The sequence below is a fragment of the Macrosteles quadrilineatus genome, unplaced genomic scaffold (assembly GCF_028750875.1).
Source record: "Macrosteles quadrilineatus isolate MER2022 unplaced genomic scaffold, UCM_ALF_1.0 Scaffold_2__2_contigs__length_208266976, whole genome shotgun sequence".
NCBI classification, from domain to species: Eukaryota; Metazoa; Arthropoda; class Insecta; order Hemiptera; family Cicadellidae; genus Macrosteles; species Macrosteles quadrilineatus.
Window position 1 is genome coordinate 180,061,550 of NW_026542595.1, and position 19,669 is coordinate 180,081,218.

The window sequence follows — 19,669 nt, forward strand, 5'->3', positions numbered from 1 at the left end:
TCTTAGTAACATATCACCTCACTACATCCCACACTAAGCTTGTATTCATATTCAGTTTATACACATATTCCTTAAACTAAACCCTCTTTCATCTGCAGATCGCCGAGCACCTGGGAGGGGTCAGGACAGTCTCCGAAGGTCGTGGATCGCAGTTGTTGATTGGCTCCACCCGCAACTGTATCCTGATTGGCTCGTTGGACGTCGGCTTCAGTCCCGCAGTCCTGGGACACACGGACGAGCTGTGGGCCCTCTCTCCCCACCCCTCCCTTCCACAGTTTCTCACTGCAGGCTTTGACAAGATTGTGCAGCTGTGGGACTGTATGTCTCGCAGTGTCGTGTGGAGCAAGGACATTGCGGTGAGTTAAGACTGGTGAATATTTTCGGTTTTAAAACTGTTGCAGTATTAAATCCAACCAATCATTTTACTCTTTGTTAAGAACCACTATAATTTCAATATGAAACGGTCACATATAAATCGCTCAAAGGTAAATTAAAAGATTGAACTGTTAATGTTTTGCATCCATTTCTCTGTTAATCAATATTCTTGTTTTCTCAGGAGCAAGCGCAGTCTGCTGCGTTTTCCCCTGATGGCAGTGTTATAGTAATCGGAGCTGTGACGGGACGATGGCTCGTCATGGATTCTGAGACTCGGGAGATCTACTCTGTACACACAGACGGAGGGGAACCTATACAGGTAACTTACCTACAGAACCTAAAGAGCTCTCTCTGTTAGAAATAAAACATGTAGCCTACTTAACATAAAAATAATGTTTACTAAAACAAGTCATCACAACCAACTTAATTTTGGAAACGAATCAAGTGTATTTTTCAGTTCCAACATTTTTTATTTATTTAATTTGTCTGTGTGATTCACAGGTTGTCAAGTTTTCTCCCGATGCAAGATACCTGGCTTTGGGTTCCCGAGATAACAACATCTACATCTACCAAGTGGGAGAAGACATGAGAAAATACAGCAGAGTCGGACGTTGCACGGTTGGTACCCGTTTGTACGGTTGGTATTTTAATGATAAATGCATTCTATATTACAAATAAATACCCCTGCTGCAGCAAACCTGCAGATTTAACCTTATTTCTAATTGGACGATTTGATTTCGCTAAAATATTTCCTTAAAAATGTCAGATTTTTGCGAATAGGTCTCTGGTAAGATCTGGACCCGGACGGATTTACTTTTTCATTTTGATGACCCCAGATGTCAAAACACCTTCCGTTAAAATTCTAATGCTGTCAGTCAGTATGTTTGTTACTCAATCACATAGAAACTACTGAACCGATTGGGCTTAAGTTTTTAAAAGTATAGCTACTCTACCAAGGATCCGTTTAGGACTATTTACACTCCAAAACTGACCTCGAACTTTGCCCCTTTGGCTTTCAAAGTTCTGAAGTGAGCATTTTATTACTGAGTAGCAGGGAGTTGTAAAGAAAAAGTGTTTTAGAAGCTGCTTAAATTTATTAAATTGTGTTTCTTTTCGGATGTGAGCTGGTAAAAACTAAAGGAATTTTAGCCCAATGTAAGATGTCTTTTGTGTGTGTGATGTATTTGTGTGCTTAAATACATATGAACTTGAAGTATGTTTTGCTTGGATTCATGCTGCTAGAGTGATCGGAAGCGTAGAAGAAGCACTTCTGCGCTCATCTCTGTTCTGGTGGGTTGACAGTGTCTTTGCATTGATGTAGTCTATAATGGACTCTCTAACTTTTTGTTTCTGCAAATTTAAAGTATACCTCTCAGAAATAACTTTTTTTAGTTTAGTATATTTTTTGTTAATGCTTCGGTACACCTATGTTGCTTTCTTGGACTCAATAGGACTTAACAACGACCTGAGTTTTGCATAAATACTTGGTTACAAATCAACAGACAGATAACTTTTTAAGGTCATAATCAATCTTTTCTATTTTGAAATATAGTTCTAGTCTTAATAAGACGTTGACAAAATGGACTACAATGACTCACCGACCAGCGAACGGCAGCTTTCATTTTACAAAGACTTGCAGTATTGACACAATCACTTAATTAAACCGTTTTAAAGCACATTTCCTCGTCGTCATTGATTTAGACTTGATGGGTTGACCCATCAAGGTATAGGTTTATTGTAACCAAACGCACATTTTATAGCTGCAAATTGTTTCACTAAGTGACACCAGAGACATACATGTCAACAATGAGACGGCCCAGACTGCGGCTATCAAGGTTACCTGCTGGGGGTAGAACTCCGCTACATCACGCATCACTTTGTGAAAAATAAAATTGTATCATTATTTTAGCTATTTGTATTTATCTTAATATATTTTTAACTGTTTATAGGAGTTATGCTAAATTAGAAGATAGTAAATATTTCCTCCTGATATGGTCATATACCATATTGCTCACAAAACATATTAGGTTTACTTAAGGATGTAACACAGAACACAAGAGCCTAGATTTTTAGGATTTTTTGTGATGATAGTAGGTTTACCTAAATGGGACAGAGTCACTAATTTGACTTATTTTGTTGAAGGGCCACTCCAGTTTCATCACACACCTCGATTGGTCAGAAGACAGTCAGTACGTCAGAAGCAACTCGGGCGATTACGAACTGCTCTTCTGTAAGTGCATTTTAAGCTTCCAACTCTTGAATAAAATATTTGACATTTTAAACTAACCACATTTTCTATGTCAAGATGTAATTCATTATTAAGGAGTTATTTCTTTCTGTTGGAATAAGAAAGTACCCATGTCTTATTTCATATCATAGAGTACATCTTAGTATACATACAATAATGGGTGAGTAATTTCCTTAAAAATACTAGATTCATAAGATTACTTTTTCAATCTTTGAATGTAACATAGAGCACAAGGTTCTAGGTTATTGGATTTTTCCACCAAGGCTTCCACCATTAACTACCATTATCTCATCTTCATCGCTGTGCTGTGAGGACCTACTCTTGCCCATGGGCAGCCCCACTTGGCTGTAGGTCCATAATCAAATTTCTTAAGTTCCAGTATGTGACATAATCTAGTGAGTGGTGCACTTGACAGCGAGCTTTGCAGTTTAAATTCCAGATTTAACAAGCCTTGGCACAAAATTTATAGTTGCTTCTGGTGCTCCATTTAATTAAACTTAAATAAATTTTCTGGAATGCCGAGAGTTTTGGTAGTTTTTCACATTAGTTATTTTAGTACAAAGTAATTTTAAAATGGCAAATACCTTGATATAACAATATCATTTGTATGTTTTGTAAACGTCATATTTTTTGTTGTTCAGGGAATGCCGGTCTATGTCGCCAAATACCCCAGAGCGCTTCCATGAGAGATATACAGTGGGCGTCACAGAACTGTGTACTGTCTTTCTCAACTGTGGGAATCTGGCCAGAAAACGCAGATGGAACTGATGTGAATGCTTGCGAACGATCACACGACTCTCGGCTCCTAGCAACTGCTGATGACTTTGGCAAAGTCAAACTCTTCTCCTACCCAGTCACACAGCCCAGAGTAGGATATTGCTTACTGTTTGAAACATGATATTAGTGATGTTTGGGAGTTTAAATACAAATCCTAAAAAATAAAATCACAAATTTCAAATCCAAGTACAGTAAAACGTTAAAGGTAAAACCCTGACTAACCAAAATAAAGGGAAGAGAACCTATTTCTTTTAATAGATAATGGTTGAAATTTAATGGCTATTTCAGCAAGCACCTTAGCTGCCATGTCACTCCGATTGGGTGTCACGGACTCAGCAATGAAACATTGTACCATAGAAACACATGTTCCAAGCTAACTTGATTTTTGAAGACATTGGGATGTTTAAAATAGTTACATTTCAAGTCTCAAAGTTAGGTACTTAACAATTTTATTTTTAGAGCTGTTTAAACGAGGATTCCAACCAGTTACTTTGTTACTGACTTAAGATCAGCTCATTCTTAAGCCAGGATCATTTTGTTCAAGAGTAATGATACATTGGAATTTAAGATATAGCAAGTCAATTGCAGTTTAGTATATATGTTTTGCCTACACTTTGCATAATCTTGTTTTGCTGAGAATATTGAAGGTTTCAATAAGTACTGCAGATGTCTTTGACCAAAATGCATTTTTAAGTATCTTGTTTCTGTTTCAGTCGCTGTGCCACACTTACGGAGGCCACTCCAGTCATGTAACCAACGTCGCTTTTCTCTTTGACGACTCTCGTATAATCTCGATTGGTGGAAAAGACACAAGCGTTCTACAATGGAGACTAACGTAGTCAAACAAAATCTCTGATCTATACAAGCGATCATCACATACTTCACTCAGCATGATAAGTGGAGGATTTGAGCTGAGATGTTTTAATTTAATGTTTCAATTTTAAAATTTACAGTCTTGTCTTATACATCCAGTAAGAAAATTCAGGCAGAAAATATTAGTACCTAATAGCACAGTAAATACCTCACTTGATTTCTTCTGATCAAAACCTTTTGCTTTCTAGCTAATATTACTCAAGTGATTTGTCCCTGATAAGACTGAATGTTTTGAACCGAACTCAGTTCACTGAATCATACCAACACTTTAAAGTGACCTTCACTTCAGGATCTGCCGTCCCTGCAAAGTGCTTTTGTAGATTTTTGTATATTTATTTAATCATTTAAGTGTATTCTAGTTCCAACTATTTCTAAGAAAACGTATAGCCTAAATGTATAAAGAATAAGGTAACACATATTTATTATTTCCACATCAAATGTGGCCTAGGTACCAGCACATTCCATTTAATTGTACATTTTTAGAAGTCAGTTTAATTTTTAGATATGAAGAGTTTAAATTTTGTAATATGAGAGAATGTTTGAAAATAGACCTGCATAGTGCATGTTATGGAATTGTACGATATTACATATTGATTAATAGTTCAACAAGTAAAATAAATTTAGTGTTTTGAGTTCCACATATTTAATTTTATTCTTAAAAGCAGTTGTAATATTATTCACCTTCAAAGTTTTTTCTTGGATTTGTAAAACTCCTTTCCAGTTTGTAAGTTACAACACACTCTTTTAAACAGTTGTGTAGCTCTTAAGCAATGTGGAATCATGAAAAAATATAATTTTATAAATTTATTTTACATACTTTTAAACAGTGGTTTTATTTATTTCAATTGTAAATAAAATAAACTTTTGTTTAGAAATCAAACATGAGTAACAACACCTTGACTTTATCTTCTTCACTATTGACTTTAAAACTTAAAAAAAATCTATCAAGTATAAGTTGTTCTAGTAAAGCTCTGCTATCATTTGGGATCAATATCGGTAAATTGAATATGCTATTCTAATCATGTGAAAGTGAATGAAAGCTCTCATTAACTTATTATTCAGGTTACAAAATTGAAAAAATAGTCAGTTTTCATCATGATTTTATCAAAGAGCTGCGGCTTAGAAGCCCTCTAAGTTCGAATGATATTCTTATAGGCATTCAATTTTTACAATTACTTTATCATATACCAATTTTTATATTTGTCTCAAAATGTTTCCTTTTGTTTATTTTTGATTATTTAAAAAAGTTTGTTTTTGGGGTAACTAGCTGCTATAGCGGAGCTTTTCATTGGGAGTGTGATACATAAGAGAATTTTGGTAGGTACTTAGAAAATACTGTATGAATTTAGTTTCCACCATTTACTTGAGAAACAAAATTCTACTGTACCGTTTATTTTGGTAAAAGTCTGTTTTTGAAGTAACTATTTACAATAACGTGACCATGGGAACCTAGAGTGATTTGTGTATCACCAGAAACTAGATTTTTATTAAAATTGAGCAATCATTGAAAGAACCGATTTACAAATTATAACATAGAAAAGTCATAGAACGCCACCAAGTAAAAGAAATAGAGTTATTATTTTATTAAGAGTTTTGTTATCGTTAGTAGCCTACCTGATGAAGAACACAGCATTGATTCCCACGAACGGCGAACGAGAATGTTAGCCGAAGTATATCTTTGTGAAGTTTTCACCTTCAACAATATTTTTGGTCAAAAATGCTGTATTAAAATGTATTTTTAACTGCCTAAAAAATACTACATGGCATTTAAAGAGATTAGGCCTATGACGAAAATTAATCTTCGTCATACCTAGTTTTTAAGGGTGTCTGGCAGAGGGTTTAAACCGCACAAAGTGTCTGGCAATGGGGGAAATGATTTCTAACATTCCTCTGAAGAAAATATGAAAGAACCAAGCTTTATACTATAACGATGGTTATTTGCAAATTTCAGACCTTTGTTACCTTTTTGTTACCAAAGTAACCAAAATCCAAATGTCATAGTTGCCGATCATACTTAACTGAACTGGGAGCATTTGCTGAGAAACTTTCAGCTTTTATAAAATAACGAAGGTCTGGCAGTCATGGGCTCTTGCTCTAATAGTAAAAACTAAACATTTTTAACAATCTAGCAACAGCTGTAACATAATAAATATTAAAATAAAGTGAAGACCAAAGGCATCACAGCTGTGGCTAAGTTGACACCATATCAGCCCCCCGCAGAGACTGGAATTCCAGGAAGCTTGAGCTTTACATTTCGACCAGACCGAGTTGTATAGTTTCTGAACAATGATGCCGGGTTTGGAGGCTTGAGGGATGTGTTTGAAGGTTGAGGAGGCTCTTTGATTGTTGGGTGATTACATTTGTCAGGTAACACATACGCAGGCTTCACCCTGTCTAAGGTCACTCGCACTTGTTTGCCATTCTGTGATATTACTAAGGATTTTTCATCACGAGAAATTACAGGATATGGTCCGTTGTAGGGAGGCTGTAGAGCACGTTTCACAGAGTCATCTCTTAGAAAAACATCGGTGCACTTTCTAAGATCCTGAAATACAAAAGTTTTGGGTTTGACGTGGCGTGAAGCTGGGACAGGTCTGATTGAAGTCATGTGTTGACGGAGTCGTACAACATAATCAGAAGGATCTTCATGCCTGGGTCCGTCAACAGGGAGATCAAACAATTCTCCTGGAAGTCTCAACTGTTGACCGAAAACAATTTCTGCTGTTGATGCTTGAAGATCCTCGCGGTACGCACTTCTTATACCTAGGAGGACAATTGGAAGAGCTTCCAGCCAGGATGAATCATGATGACACATCAGTGAAGCTTTGAGGTGACGATGGAATCTCTCCACCAATCCATTTGCACAGGGATGGTAACTACAAGTCCTGATTCTTTCAGAGCCGAAAGTTTTTCCAAGGGACTTGAAGAGGGATGATTCGAATTGGCGGCCTTGATCAGTAGTTATTTTTTAAGGAGCGCCATAACGAGAAAACCAGCACGAGACTAGACCTTCGGCGACTTCTTCTCCAGTAATCCCCTTTAAAGGATGAACCTCAGGCTACCTAGTGTAACGGTCTATGACTGTAAGACAGTATTTGTATGGCCCTGCTGGTGGTAAAGGCCCAATTATGTCAACATAGATGTGCTCAAAACGTGATGATGGCAAAGAAAATGTTCCTAGAGGAGTATGTACATGTCGCGTTACCTTGCAACGTTGGCATCGCTCACAAGTACGAGCCCAGTTACGACAATCTTTTTGAATACTTGGCCAGACAAATCGATCTGTTACAAGCTTTGCAGTAGCTTTAATGCCTGGGTGGCTGAGGTCATGTAGCGAATGAAATACCCTCTTCCGTAGTTCCACTGGAATATAAGGTATTTGGGTTGAAGTGTCACAAAAGATGAATGAGTTTGTTCCTGGGATTTGGATCTTCTGTATGTTGAGAGATGAATTATTATTGTTTATGAGGTTGATGAGTTCGTCATCTGAGCTTTGTGCTTTGGCAATTGACTCAGGATCCAATGAACATGAAATAGCCTCTACACGTGATAAAGCATCGGCAACAATGTTTTCTGAACCTCCGATGTGTTTTATGTCTGTAGAAAACTCGGATATGAATGAAAGCTGACGTAGTTGAACGGGTGGAAGTTTCTCACGACGTTGATGGAAAGCAAAGATGAGTGGTTTATGATCAGTAAAAATGGTAAATGCCGTGGTTTCCAAAAAATGACGAAAATGTTGTACTGCTTCATACACAGCAAGAAGTTCACGGTAGTATGCCGGCCAAGAGCGTTGCTTTGGTGAAAGTTTCTGAGAGAAGAATCCAAGTGGCTGCCACGAATTTTCAACAAATTGTTGAAGGCAAGCTCCTACACTAACGTCAGAGGCATCTGTAAACAGTCCAAGAGGGGCGTCATGTTTCGGATGAAATAGGAGTGTCGCCGACAACAAACTAGACTTGCAAGCTTGAAACGCTTCCTCAGTCTCTGGGGACCAAGGCACAGGAAGTGATCCCTTGCTATTTGCACCACCAAGCAGAGAGTGTAAAGGTGCTTGGAGTTCTGCGGCTTTAGGTAAGAATCTACGATAGAAATTGATCATACGTAGGAACCGTCGAAGACCCCGCATTGTCTTAGGTAGTTGGTACTCCTGAAGAGCAGATATTCGGTCTTGTGGGGGGTAGACACCTGATGCTGAAACTTTGTACCCTAAAAACATCACTTCAGGCATTGCAAAAACACACTTGGACGAGTTTACAATAACGCCATAGGAATGGAGTCTTTTGAACAAAGTCCTAAGATATTGCTCATGCTCTTCAATTGATCGGGAAAACACTAAGATATCGTCAATGTAGCTGAACGTAAAATCTAGGTTTTGGGTATCTTCATCTATGAAACGCTGGAATGTTTGGCCAGCATTACGTAACCCAAAAGTCATGAATGAAAATTCGAAAAGGCCGAATGGAGTTGTGATAGCAGTTTTGCATATGTCATCTGGGTGTACAGGGATTTTTTGGTATGCTTTTACAAGATCTATGACAGAAAATACGTTACAGCCTGAAAGATTATTTGAAAAATCATGAATGTGTCGAACAGGATACCTGTCAGGAGTGGTGCGTGCGTTCAATGCACGGTAGTCTCCACACGGTCTCCATCCATTTTCTCCTTTTGGTGCCAGATGAAGGGGTGAAGCCCACGGACTGTCTGATGGATGTGCAGTACCACATTTTACCATGTCGGCAAATTCACTCTTTGCAATGCTGAGCTTTTCAGGGGCCAGTCGTCGTGGTCGGCAGAATACAGGAGGTCCTGGAGTCGTGTGTATGTGATGTACTGTCTGGTGCTTCACTTCTCAAGGCAATCCTGGAGGGCGAGTAATTTCAGGGAATTCATGCAAGATTTTAGAGAGGGGAGAAGTAGTGACTACGGATTTTACGCTACTTTGAGTCGTAACGGAGAGTTGTCCTCCTGTAACAAGTCCAGTTGTGGCATCATGAAGTCGCAACAATCGACAGTCAGGAAGCAAATGGTAGTAACTGAGGAAGTCTGAGCCAATGATTGGAACACTGACATCTGCAACTGTGAACTGCCATGCAAAACTACGGCAAAGGCCTAGGTCCAATGTCATAGAACAGGTTCCGTAAGTCTTGATAGTACTACCGTTGGCGGCACTTAGTTCAAAGTCTGTAGATGTGCGACGGTCTCGTAGAAGACGTTTGGGATAACATGATACGTCAGAGCCGGTGTCGATCAAGAACCGGAGATTAGACTTTTGATCCGAGACAAAGATTCTGCGGCTGGGTGCTTGACAGTCAGTTACTGGCCGTCCTTGGAGTTTCCCCCGTAAGAACAAGGAGAAGTACATTTTGACACGTGCTCACCAAATTTGGCATGATACCAGCAGATATGGCTTGTAGATTTGTGCTGATCTTGATTTGCGTATTTTGATGTTTTCTTGTTATGATTGGTCGAACGATCGTGCTGGAGGGATACTTCGAGTGCGCCAATCCTCTGCGCCAGTCTTGCAATAGCAGCAGTGAGGTCGTCATTTGACTTTGTGTGTTCACGAGTTGCCGTAGCATTTACTGATACTTGTGGTGAAACCTCAATGACTTTATCCGCTATATCCGCAAGTTTATCAAGTGGAAGTTCATTTTGAGCTGTGAGAATCGCTTGAATGTTAACAGGGAGACGACGTAGCCAGAGTGCTCGAAGGATGTTGTCCTTTAGTTGGGCTGGACCGAGCAGAGAACGTAGGTGGCGTAAGAACTGCGATGGCTTGCGATCTCCGATATCTTCATCGCTTATCAACTGGCGAACACATTCTTCTTCACTATTAGACAGCCTTTCAATTAGCTTCGAACGAAGTACCACGTACCGTAACGATTTGTTGCAGGTGGATTTGTGATTATGTCCTCTACTTCCACTGCGTAACGTGTTTCAAGCTGAGAAACGACGTAGTGAAACCGAGTGTCATCATTTGTGATGCCTGAGATGTGAGATGGCGAACTGGGAATCTACCTGAGCAAACCATAGACTAGGTCGATCGGCCCAGAATGGTGGAAGCTTTACTGCAACTTGACTAACTGATACATTACCAGGGTCGTTGCGTTGCTGAACGTTGGTGGAAAGTTCATTTTGTTGCTCCCGTAGATTCGCCAATTGAGCTTCGATTTCTTCTAGCGACATTGGTAATATTGATGTAGGAATGTCGTGCTTCTTGTTGTCGTTATTCGGGGTCACCAATATATAGGGTGAGTAATCTGTATGAAATAATATCACCACTATATGAACGAATATTTGATAAGTTTTATTTACAAACGAATGAAGAAGTGTGTTGAATTATAACATAGTCAAAACTAAACATTTTTAACAATCTAGCAACAGCTGTAACATAATAAATATTAAAATAAAGTGAAGACCAAAGGCATCACAGCTGTGGCTAAGTTGACGCCACAAGTTTATATCGTCAATGCTGGTTTAGGAAAGAGGACTTTTTGGCCTAGTTACCGGAAGTGCTGTCTTCAGCAGAGATGATTGATGGGTGGAATCATGCACTATGTTTTATCCATGGTCCGGAAGTTACATAAAAGGTATTCAAAGTTAGATATGGATAAGCCTGTCCTGTCACATATTCAGGCCGCTGTCATTTTTGATGGTGAGGTAGTTATGTTGGTTGTTAAATTAAGATAAAAGTAAGGTCAAGGTCATTTGGATGGTTTTTAACTATTTGAGCTATTATCACCATCCACTCGGTGCTCAGTGCTTGGTAGTGTAATTTTCACCATCAGTGATAGAGAGGAAACAGATGAATAGGCCATCTGTTCCTCTGTTTATAGCTGGACAATCTCAACATTTACATTCTAGCTCCAGCCCACTCAATAATCACACAACTGATCCAAAAGGTCTTTATTAAAAGAAAGAAATAAATCAGAAATACACCCGCGGGTGTATAAAAAGCCCCGCACATAAGCAGCAAAACCTACAGACTAAGCGAATTATTTTTGTGTGGTTTGATTTTCACTTAAATATAATTAGGTTTAATGAATACCTGGTTTTGCAATAACACCTGGGTTTTGTTTGTTGTACAGGGAGGGCAACAAAATGTGTTAGCCAAATTCCCTATAGGGAAGAAGCTATTACCGTAGGTGGTACGGGAAGACCTAGGCCGTACTTTTTGATTTTTATTTCTCCAGAGGCCAAACACACTATTCGTTAAAATTGTTTTTTAATTATATATTAGCAAATTTCCCATATAGGGAATAAGCTATATATATACCGGGTGTCCCATAATAGCCACTTACCCGTTAACTTTTCAATAGCAGCATATTTTCAAACAAGCTTCGATACATGTAAAGTACTTTTTGGTGGTATTTTGAAATTCACCCCTCACCTCCGAATAGGGATTGCTGGGGGCAGCTTAAAAATGTTAAAATAGCAACCCCAATCAAGTAGCACATCATATTTTAAAGAACTTTAAAAAAGGAAATAAATGCCACAAATCCGATATTGATACAACAAGTTTTCAAAAGAGCTATGACAAGAAATGTTACGACTAATTTGACTGGACCTTAACATTTCATCACTTTTTTCATGGCTATAGGGGGATAGGGCTACATTTTCAAATTACCTTCAGTCTTTAGTACACAGTACACGTGATGTCACGCACTGTTTAACATGATTTTGGATGTTAAGATGTTATCACCCACCCTCAAATAGACTGGCTGGTGGGGTTTTGATTTTTTAAGCGTTAGTGTTGATGGAATAACTCTCTGCTGAATTAAGAATAAGAAATTTAATACCATTGACCAAGTGGTGTCATATGTTGGTATTAAACGTCACCAAGTTGGGTAGTATGATATAGATCTGCATTACAAGAAGAGTAAAAAAAATGTCACGGGTCAGCTATCGATTTTGGAAACTCAGAAAATCTGTGTCAGATGAATATCTCAGAATGACCTACTTTGGTTTATTTCAATCTCATATATCCTATGCTAGGAGGATTAAACATTAAGGAGAGGACACGCTGTAGTTTCGTTGAAGCCGCGTACTGTGGAGGGGGAGGCAGCGTTACTCTTCCGCTCCCCCTCTCATACTGCGTTGTATGGGTTACTGGGAGGTTTGGTAACAGAAATATCAATTAACTAGTTAAAAATAAGACTATATCATGCTATAAAATTGAACCTATTAATATTAAGAGGAAAGTCATATTTATGAACCAATAGTCCTTGTTTTTATTTTTTGCCATACTTATATTGTGTATTATTTATAATACTGTTCATAAATTAAAACTCATATCATGAGTAGTACTGTATGTGTATTTGAGTATTTTATTTAAGAGAAATAAAATAAGTTTTAACCCTTTAAAAGAATGATAAACGCACTTTGGCGTCAGAAGACGCTATAATTGTTGAACCTTTACACTTTTTACTCGAAGTTTCCTTGAACAAACAGATAAAATATAGTTCAATATGATATTAAAAAATCAAGAATTTGATTGCCAAGAAATTGTTTTACTTTTTATGTTAGTAATTTAATTGTAACGGCTGTTGGTGTAAAAAAATGTAGAGCGGCTTTGCATTTTTTTCTTAGCTTTGGCTATTTAAAATCACCTGCCTAGCACATAAATGCCTTAAAAGTAGTAAAAAATTGTATTAAAAAATCGAGAAAACTATGAAAAATGCAAATTTAAAATGTATTTCAACATAAGAATTAAATTTTTCATTTTAACGTAATTAATAAGATTGTTTTATAAACTGGAAAAATAAAAAAAAATATTATTGTAATTATTTTTCTAAATACCACTTTTAAATATAGGTAAATATATATTTTTTTATTTCGAGAAACTCTTAAGGAACACGAATAAATTGTTAATTTGTATAGATACATCATATTTTTTCCAAAAACGTAATTAAAGTAATCATATGTTCAAAGTCCAGGCCAATTCTTTCAACTTTGATCTTCAATAATAAATAAAAAATTATAGTTTTTATAGAAATAATTGACACCGTTCGATAGGAAATTTAATTTACTTTAAGAATGCCACCGGTGAATAACACAGGTGTTTTAGTTTAGCGGCAATTTTAATTCGAAACAGCGCGCGTCGCGTTTTTCCCTATCTCTCCCATGTTATAGCCGGGGCTTTTTGCCACTCTACGGCTCCGCGTGCCCCTCTAGTGTTCTGCTAGAGCTGGCTTCACCGTAACATGTGTATTCCTATTCGCGTGCCCTCTCCTTAATGTTTAATCCTCCTAGATCCTATGGGGGGAGCGAGCTGGTGTAGTGGTTAGAGCACGGGACTTCGGTCTCTGGGGTCCCGGGTTCAAATCCCGCCAAATCACCAATGGATTTTATCTGAGTGATAATGCCACAACCCCTAGGTCTAGCCTGAAGTAATGTGAAAAACAATCCCGGGATCGTCCCTAGCGTCTTCGGAAAAAATGGGCTGGTTCTTTGGGGACCTTTTTATACAAATGAAAATTTTAACAGTATAATTAACTTATACATATTACATATTCTTATTTACACTAAAACTAATCTTCACCTTTTCCCACCAGGCAAGACATACACGAAAGAAACACGCAACAGGACAAAATTAAATATTCCCACAGCAAACATATTGACAAAATTCGGCAATCACACAAGGCAAATAATTGCATTAAATCTTTTAACAAGCTGCATGAATCGGCAAGGACCTGCACACCAAAAATCGTCAAAAAAATTACTGCTTAACTTTTAGACAATCCCATTATTCTACTATATATATGAATATCTTAATACATGTGTAGTCATTAGTTTTAGCTATATAGATACATGACAATCTATTTGTGATAATTGTATTAATCATATGAGTAGTCGATTTCCAAAACCTGTTATCGGTCACATTTTTCCAAATTGAGATGTTGGTTGCTATGGCTACTTCAGAATGCCTGCTATCATTTCCAGTTGTTTTTTACTTCCAAAACCTGCTAAATATATATTTAAAAAGCATTTGAAAAGTATGTCAATTTCCAAAAGCTGTTATTTCCAATTCAGCTACAGAATCAAAACCTGTTATAAAACCATACATGATTACTCTTCCAAAACCAGTTATATAACTTTAGTAAAGTATGGCTGCCATTGTAAAACATTTCCAAAACCAGCTAACTATTTTTCTTTACCTAAATACTTTTTCCCTGTAGTATATTACTGTATAACTAGGAATATTATTATTTAATTAACAAGGAAAATTAGTGTTGGCATATGAAAAAAGGAGTTGCTGTAAAGTCGCAGCGTGACTTGAAGGTGTAAAAAGATTTTTGGAACTGCACTTCTGTGAAAATTGGGACGCTAATGAACTATTGAAGTTTTATTCAGAAGACAAAACCCAGCTAAAGAGCAAAAGGTACTTGGTTACAGTAGGTACAGATTTTTTTATTGAAAAACATGCTATTTTATTGAATCCTCTTTAACTGGTTATGGAAATGGAAATGGTTTTAGCAGGGTTTGGAAATTGACTAGAAACAACATGGCTTCCTATAAATTTCCAAAACATGTTAATTCTTTCTTCCATTTCCAATACCAGCTATATCAAACAGTTAAATATTTGTTATAAAAAACCTAATTACCTGTGATTATAAAGCACTATATAAATAGAAAAACATGATTTTTTAATGATTTTAGAAGAAAAAATCATAAGAATATCTTTATTAGTATATAATTTATCAGTTTTTGATGAATACTGGAAAGTTGTGAAAATTTGAAATAACAGGGGTCCATTTCATAATAAACTACAAATTACAAGTTACAGCTTGTAACTTGTAATTTCCATTAGATTTGCATTGGGCGATCAGCTGATTTACTAATAATATTAGTTTGTACTTCATTATGAAATGGGCCCCAGGGGCCCATTTCATAATAAACTACAAGTTACAAGTTACAACTTGTAACTTGTAACTTCCATTAGATTTGCATTGGGCGATCAGCTGATTTACTAATAATATTAGTTTGTACTTTATTATGAAATGGGCCCCAGGTTTTGGAAATTGGCTACTCATATCAAAATGCACATTTCATGTACATGGTCAACGGTAAATAAATCATTTCATTTCATTTCCTAGTTTTGATAAAAGCTTTCTGAGTGCTAAACAAAGCCTGCTCAAATCAAATCAGATTTAAAGAGTAAAAAAAAGTTAGAAAAAATGCGAGCGTTTCAGGGCAGGAATTGGACTAGCCTACTGCGCATGCGCCAGAAAGGACCAACTCAGTTGTATTTGGTCTTCAACGAGTCGACTCATGAGTCATAACTTACTAGTTCAGTTCAGTTCTGCTGCTGTTAGCTACCTCCATGACGATTTGAAGTATTCGGTACTACTGACTATGGGAATGGACTAAAAATTGGGTTTTCCCATTTTTTGCCCTAAAAACATTGTTTTTTTGTATTTTTCAAGTTATTTTGTGGTACTTGACAAAATTAATAATTTAAACTTATGTTCAGAATATACCATGAATATTCCAGAGTACTTTTCCACAATATTCTGAGAATGTTCTCCAGATTTCTATATACAAATTTTCTTAGAATATTTTTGTTGAGTTATCTGAGTAGGCTATATTCAAGGAAATTGCCTGGGATGTTTAGAATGATCTTAAACATTTTGGAAAATTCCAGGAAATCCTATTATTTTTCATGTTGTATTTAAATGTTATACGGTATATGTGGTGATGTGAACATTATCACCTGATAATATTTATTATTTGATTTGTTTGTAAATATTGTATTTGTTCTTAACTAAAACATGATTGTAATTTTGAATGAATAAAAGCCATACTTTTGGTTTACTAAGTCTTTCTTACAACAGTATATACAAGTGAGTTAACAAATTTTTAGATTTTATCGAATTTGATGTTGGCAGATGTTGATTGCAGTCCATGCCCTGGAATTTGAGTGAAGCAGAATCATTGCAATTATAAAATAAATTGAAATACCATCCAGAGAAAATATAGGAAATAAGGTCAACACTTGATATTGGTATCAAATTAAACTTACCAAATTTAAAATAAGAGTTTTAGGAATCTTTTACATACTTCAACTCCTTTGTTTGAATAGTCTTTGTTAGTCTGTAATTTTCAGATTTTATTTTAGTTCCTTTATACATTTAAACAGACCAATGCATCTGCAACTACGCATGCAACTTAACGATTGCAATACAAAAACACCAATAAATAATAACAATGGTATATAAAAAGCTGTTGTGTTTACTATTTTATATTTTTGAAAGTGCAAGTGATTACACATTGGGATTATGCAAATATTGACTACATCAGAACTTATGTTTAGAAACAAAGTAAAAAAATAATTAAAAGAAGTATAAACAAATATTACAGCTGGAAATAATGGCATTGTAAATGATCATTCAATTTTAATAGTTTATGTAGAACATTTATTTTAAAACATATAAAGTAAATCATAAACAGTGGTAATTTATCACAACAGTCCGTACTATCACACCTCACACTATAGCAAAACATTTTTAAGTCTTCGATCAGTTCACCAGCACCTCAATCAATGACTCTGTAACAAAAAACTCTTTTTTAGCTTTAATTTAATAAAACACATTCAATGTGAAGCCTACAGCGTAGTAAACATATTGTTGTAGTACTATGGGGTTATTGCATGAAGTTTTTTGTTATTTTTTTATTCGTGTCACTATAACGTAGTAAAATATACAGTACAATAGACTCCCTCTCTTATAGACAGTAGACTCTCAGGACCGAGGCCAGTCCGGATAATGGGTTTTCTGGTTAAACTGACGTCCCAAAAACTCATTAAAAGTGACCGTTTAAATGCATACTGTATATACAGTATTTGACTAAAATGTAGTAGAGCATTGTATTTAGACTAGTAATCACTGTTATATCCTTATATCTCCTTAACACTCATATCCTTAACACAAGAACAGTCGTTTCAGTAACGCTTACCTCCCACTTCCTGCCGACCTAGTCCGGTTAAACCGATGTGCTGATAAAATTGCCTGGTTAAAGAGATGTAATTTCCACTGAGTGTTGTCTGGTTTAACCGATGTCCGGTTAAAAGGTGTCCGAATAAGAGGGAGTCTACTGTACCTTATCATGACTATTAAACATGGTAATAATGTTCCCTAATATGCAGCAAGGAAAATCAATTTTACTTAGCCTAAATATAAAGCGAAGAAGACTGATTCTGAAAATTACATTGCACTGCAACAGTGTGGGTTAACGTCCGCGCTAGTGAGTACTACGACAATCCGCAGTACTATCCTAATGATTAGACCAATTCGTTAATCACGAGGAAAAAATGTGGTTCGGATTCCACAATAAACTGTAGGTCCCTTAGTTGTCATTAGCTGTATGGGCTATTAATTAACAGCTGTGTCTAAGGAACATGTCGGCCTTAGTCACTAACAAGACTACAAGATTGCGCCACTCATCCTACACTCATCTCCATCCATACTTGGCTTAAAATACCTACATTGTATGGTCGCCATTTCATAGAACAGTATTAACAGTATTAATCTGTTAGCCTTTGGGTCTTTTTAAAAAGAGGACCACCCGCCAATCTTTTACAGACCATTGCGGCGTTTAGGTTATGTTAGCTTATAGGCCTACCACATAGAAAAAAACCACACACCTGTTTGAGTCGTGCATGCAGGACAGCAGGAGAGTCAGAGTGGTGGGGAAAGACACCTCACCCCAACGACTTATCCGGGCCACCACTGCTCCAGGCCCTTCCCCACCATCACCCTTCACCCCTACGTGCGCGAGACAGCCATGGTTCTGGGCTGCTTCTTTTGAAAGTGGTAGGCCTATAGTTTATAAACAAACAAGGTATCATTAACAAAATTTTTAGCTTTTTTCTATAAGCTAAGTTACTCATGAAAAGACACGACTAGGTATAATTTGGCGCTTTTGACAATCAGTTTTGATACAAAACTGTACAACACTAACCCAACCCAATGATGATGCTATTGGAACAATTTGGATTTACTGTATTTAGGTGTTACCTGGTTTTTATTAACATAAACTAAACCAAACTGAACTAACCTTGTTTAACCACCACAGCACAGTGTGAAAGTCTATTTGAAAAGACTCTATGGCTTTAAATATTCATATCACGATACCTTTAGTACTCAAAACAAAAATCGGAATTTATATTGCAGGGAATAATATCAAGTAGCCTACGATTTGTACAACGAACTGCTATTTCACCCAATAATGATTGCAGGTTCTCTAAAGGACTTTACTGCAGTTCTTAATAGCCTACATTGTTTATAGTAGAACATTCTAGCATAAAATGAAGACTGTAAATGTATTGTTTCATCAAAATTACCCCAACTAAAGAAAAAATTTTATATAAAAAAATTTACATCAGTAAGTAGATGGCAGACAGTAGTTTGTTCTTAAAAGTAGGTAACGGTACAACAGTTTTTGGGCGCTACAAATAACTACAATTTAATAGTTTTTAACTTAACGTATATTTTTCTTTCGTTGGAGTTTCAAATAGCACGTTTCTCATGGCCACGTTACTCTAAATAATTTCAAACAAACCGCCATTTAAATTAAACAAACAATGTTTTAATATTCTGACTATTACAACAGCGCGAGGAAATGCCTCTTTCAAAAGGTTACAGCATTCTAAGCTATTAAGTTAGAGCCTATATGTGTGTATGAGTAGCCTTTACAAAGGCTAAGTATAATGTAAAGAATGGGTACTTTCCTGTTAAAGGGAATACTTAAATATAAAATATAAATTCCACCATTCATTATTATAGATAATTCCTTTTCGAATATCGAAATTTTATTTTTCTGTCCGTTATATTGATAGCCTAATACCAATTAAAACATATCAGTTGACAACTTCGATAAGGATTAAATAAATATTGTTTAGTAGCCTATCAACAAACAATTAAACAAAATAAGGTTAATTAAACTATAAGAACTTATTGAATTGATAATGTTCTAAACCAACTAAACTTGCTGTAACTTAGGCCAAACGTTTCAAAATTCCGTTTGACAGCCATTCCCCATGCCTTTTCTGTTATTAAACAAAATTTTGAAACGGTAACGTAAATCATACAGCAAGTTTGGTTAGTTATGTTATAGGTTAGTTTAGCTTAGTTTGATCCAATAAAAGAGGCTATTAAATGTTTGCTAAACAAGGTTCGGCCTACTTCTAAATTAGTAGATCATTTAAATGTGTTTGAAGATAACAGAAGGAATAAGTCATGGATCGTGAAGTAAAACAAAAATATTTATAAGCTTATATCGAAAAGAAATTATCAATAATAATGAATGTTCCCTTTAACAGGAAACGCCAAAGAATGAGATACCCAATAAGTATAATATAGTAACCTAGTAGGGTACTATAGTGTAGGCCTGTCT

The 19,669-nt window shown here is 36.3% G+C and overlaps 1 protein-coding gene across 9 annotated transcripts in view; it reads left to right on the plus strand.

The window, feature by feature from the left end:
* LOC128985748 (echinoderm microtubule-associated protein-like 2) overlaps positions 1-5,097 on the plus strand; it is a 115,410-nt gene extending 110,313 nt beyond the window's left edge. For all 9 annotated transcript variants that reach the window (XM_054405585.1, XM_054405593.1, XM_054405591.1 and 6 more), the window contains 6 exons: positions 99-356; positions 557-694; positions 877-993; positions 2,518-2,605; positions 3,265-3,491; positions 4,114-5,097. In XM_054405585.1, the coding sequence (XP_054261560.1) occupies positions 99-356; positions 557-694; positions 877-993; positions 2,518-2,605; positions 3,265-3,491; positions 4,114-4,239 (954 nt within the window). In that variant the 3' untranslated portion in view covers positions 4,240-5,097. The remainder of the gene's footprint in view (positions 1-98; positions 357-556; positions 695-876; positions 994-2,517; positions 2,606-3,264; positions 3,492-4,113) is intronic.
* Positions 5,098-19,669: the final 14,572 nt, after the last annotated feature.